Here is a 3,764-nt window from a genome sequence, read left to right as displayed (position 1 = left end):
TCAAATTGGAGTTTCCCAAGGTCGTATAAGACTAGCCTCTATTACAAAACAACCGATTATTTCACTTTTCACATTTTTCAACTTAATCGTCGATTTATATTTTCCGTAAAAATACACCTTGGGAAAATTATTGTCTGACAATTCCTTCAAGTCAAAATCTGTTATTGTATATGTTCCCTGAAAAATTCAAAAATAAATTGTTACAAAACACATGAGGATGGTAATATACAATATTATCTACAGAATTGTAACTTTGAGAATTTTTTCATTATCTAGATGAAAAATTGTTTTAAGATAAATATAATAAAATGGCATACGCATTTAAAATGTAGTTACTCTGTTGCAATATTAAAACATTAAAATTCATAAGACATAAATGTATAGAGGTTAGCGTTCTAAATTTGAAATGTTTCAATTAAAATATTTCAATGAAATATTGAGAAATATTTTTTCTTTTTTTAAATGTATTCGGTTATAGTTGATTAGAAATAATATATTGATTATATACAGAAAATATTGATAGTAAATATGCAAAAATAAGTACTATACATTTTTGATATTTATCACTTGTATTAGTTGTATTACTTATTACTTGTATTAATTGGGTCCTTATTGGTTATTATTATTATTTATTATACATATTTTCTTTGATTTACACAATAAACTAACTTTTGAAAATTTTCACTTGCAAGTTGACGTGATTATAAACTTTAAGATATAATAATTAATATTTTATTTTACATGAAATTTTAAAACCATAATAGAGGTATTCAATTTTCAAATTGTATGCGCTTAATGAAAAAAGTTATTCGATTATAAAAATAAAACAAAAATGTGGGCAAGTGGGTATCGCTCTGCTGTATAATAGAAATGGAGAGTAAAATGACGGGTATCATTGTATACGAAAAACGGTTCTGAACGGAGATGATTTGTCAGTCAATGATAATTAGTTGGATATATTATTATTACTTATATTTAAATTATAATATATCGTTATTTTACATGATTTCGTAAAAAATAAAATATCATACGCTCATAAAATGTTTTCTATATTGACGCTGGAATTTTTTTTTAAAATTACTTTAAGGAAAACTTATGGATAAACTTGTATTGAATTTTTCAACCTTAAGTATAAATCATAAAAATTTTATGAATTTTCAACTTCAAAATTCCTTGCAAATTTTCGCGATTTTGATATAATATATCGTAAATATTTGAACTTTAAATGCTTATAAACAAAAATTGTGACTAACGATTTTTGATTTTTTTTTACTACGATAAGTTCAACTTATAATAAGCCTTTTAATAAATTTTAAAGATTTTTTGGATACCCAAATTTTTTTTATCGACCTTTTAAGAAAAAAACTTAGAAAAGTCGAAAATTTCAATTGTCTATAAGTTGCTTAAAAAAGGTCAAAATATTTTGAAAATTTAATCGAAAATAGATTACCATAATATAAACATTTGGTGAAAATTTGAAGTATTTAAATGATTCGATTTTGAGTTAAAACAAAAAATCGATTTTATCAAAAAGTGGTTATGCGTAAAAATTTCCGTTTTTCCGTAATTTTTTCGGGGTTTTTCTCGACGCTGTTGTAAACTATTGGATATTTTTTACTTTTGATAAAAAATAAAAAACACATCATTGTAAAATCAATAAATTCATCACTCCGTTCAGAATCTAAAAATATGGTAACAACTTAGTTTATTTTCTAAACATTTTAGAAGTGTACTTAGGGTGTCGTTTGGGTCACTCTTATTTTAAAATAAATAAAATATGTTATTGTTATACAAAAATATTTAAGTTCGTATTAAAAATGTTTTTAAATTGTTACAAATTAATTAAATTATTGATATTCATTATTTTAATCAATAATTTAATCACAATTGGAAGTTAAAATGTCTATGAAAACTGGTTTTCAAAACTTAGATACAAAAATAAGATGATTTATGAATTTTCGACGAAAATTAATTTATTAATATTCATGATTCTTAAAAATGTTGTCAGAATTATAATTTTAAATGTTTATAGGTAATATGGTATCTAAAGATTTATTATATTTTTGATTGAAAAAATAATAATTTATAGTGAGCTTTGTGTTACATTTTCCAGATATTTAACCTATCAAATAAATTGTACTTGAAATTAATAAAAAAATAAAAGTAAAATAAATAAAAATTTGTTAATAAATGAGAATATAAAAATTCGGTGACAATTTCAACAATCTTCGTTTATTCGTTTTTAATTCATAAAAAAAAAATTCGATTTTGGTCGAAAATTATAAATATAATAATAATATTATTTTAAATTATCTACTCTCCAATTTTATCATTTATTTTTTTTGTTAATAAATAATAATCAATCAAGAAAATCGTCCTTTTTGGAACGTTGCTAAAGATAAAACTGTTGTCTTAATATTAATTAATTGATTTTAAAGTGATTATATTTGTTTAATCCATAGTTAGTGCATATAATTAATTAATCATGTTATACATTACTAGTGGTGTTGGACAACTGGTATTAGAAATGTTAAATGATTTAGCTAAATTTTTCCATGCATTTCCTAAGAGTTTTTTCAATCCACTGCTACATGCATTCTTTGTAATGTAAACCAATGAATTTGGTTTCCAACCTCCAGTTGAACCCCAAGAAGCAATATTTATATCCAGCTATAAATAAAATAGTACATTAGTTTAGATATTATGTAATAAGAACATTAAAATAGTACAAGTATAAAGTAAAGCATTTTTTAATTCAATTCTTAAAATTAAAAACTACTTCAGCCAATGTGTAATAACAGAAATTATTGTTCATCAAGCATAGTGATTTTAGTCACAACTCAATGATAATGGCGTATGAAATTATTGTATAAATGAATAAAAATACTGTTTAAAAATAATAAAAATTGATAGTAATTTTTACTCAATCATTCTATATTCAATTATTAATTTTATAAATACAATACAAGAAATGGTATCCTCCAAATTTAATATAAATATTAATTTTCCTTTTAAATAAGTTGTACTGGACGATTATAAACTTTATAATAACTTCTATAAAATATAACATTGCATAATATATGTGGATTGGCAAGGACATATTCTATTGTATACAAAACAATATTCCTCAAGCAGTAAATAATCTAAATTTCTATAATATATTATTGTAAATTTCATTAAATTTCACGAAAACAAAAATGAAGTCAAATTGAATAATGTGTTAGGTAGTAAAAATTCTACTTAATAATTCATGATCAAACTTTTAATTCCGTAGAATTGAATATTTACCTTTAACTTGAACTAAGTACCAACCTCCAAGTATCTAATTATATATTTAAATAATATATTATTAATTGTATTAAATATATACTTACTGTAAGAGTATCGTCAAAAGGTACTAAGTATGTTATATTTCCTTTTAACTCAGATACACTTAATGTCTTTTTACTCAAATACAAATTGATTTGAATTAAACGTTTTGATTCACAATGGTATATTTTCTCAAATATCATACGATATTCTCCCTGCAAGAAAATTAATAAACAAACATATTTCATTAAAAATTTCGAAAAAAATAAAATATAATAATAAATCGTAAAAATATAAATATTGTTATAATACTTAGGTACCAAAGGTAAGTTGGGCATAAAACTGGTTTTCGAATTGCATAAAGTGAAAAATGCAATGAGAACAAACACTTTTGTTATTATCATTATTATTACTTTATTTCAACACTGAATTTTATAAATTGGTAACAGAAAGAC

At 22.3% G+C, this 3,764-nt stretch overlaps 1 protein-coding gene across 1 annotated transcript; it reads right to left on the bottom strand.

Annotated features, from left to right (window-relative positions):
* LOC132928015 (uncharacterized) lies at nucleotides 1–3,764 on the bottom strand. Its single transcript, XM_060992575.1, has 4 exons — nucleotides 3,630–3,764; nucleotides 3,375–3,524; nucleotides 2,500–2,670; nucleotides 1–177 (listed from the first exon to the last, which is right to left on the bottom strand). The coding sequence occupies exons 1-4, from the start codon at nucleotides 3,711–3,713 to the stop codon at nucleotides 1–3; spliced, it is 582 nt and encodes a 193-aa protein (XP_060848558.1). The 5' UTR covers nucleotides 3,714–3,764.

The sequence above is a fragment of the Rhopalosiphum padi genome, chromosome 3, assembly GCF_020882245.1.
Source record: "Rhopalosiphum padi isolate XX-2018 chromosome 3, ASM2088224v1, whole genome shotgun sequence".
Classification (NCBI taxonomy): Eukaryota; Metazoa; Arthropoda; class Insecta; order Hemiptera; family Aphididae; genus Rhopalosiphum; species Rhopalosiphum padi.
Note: the sequence above shows the minus strand (reverse complement) of the source record. Positions and strands in the feature narration are given on the sequence as shown.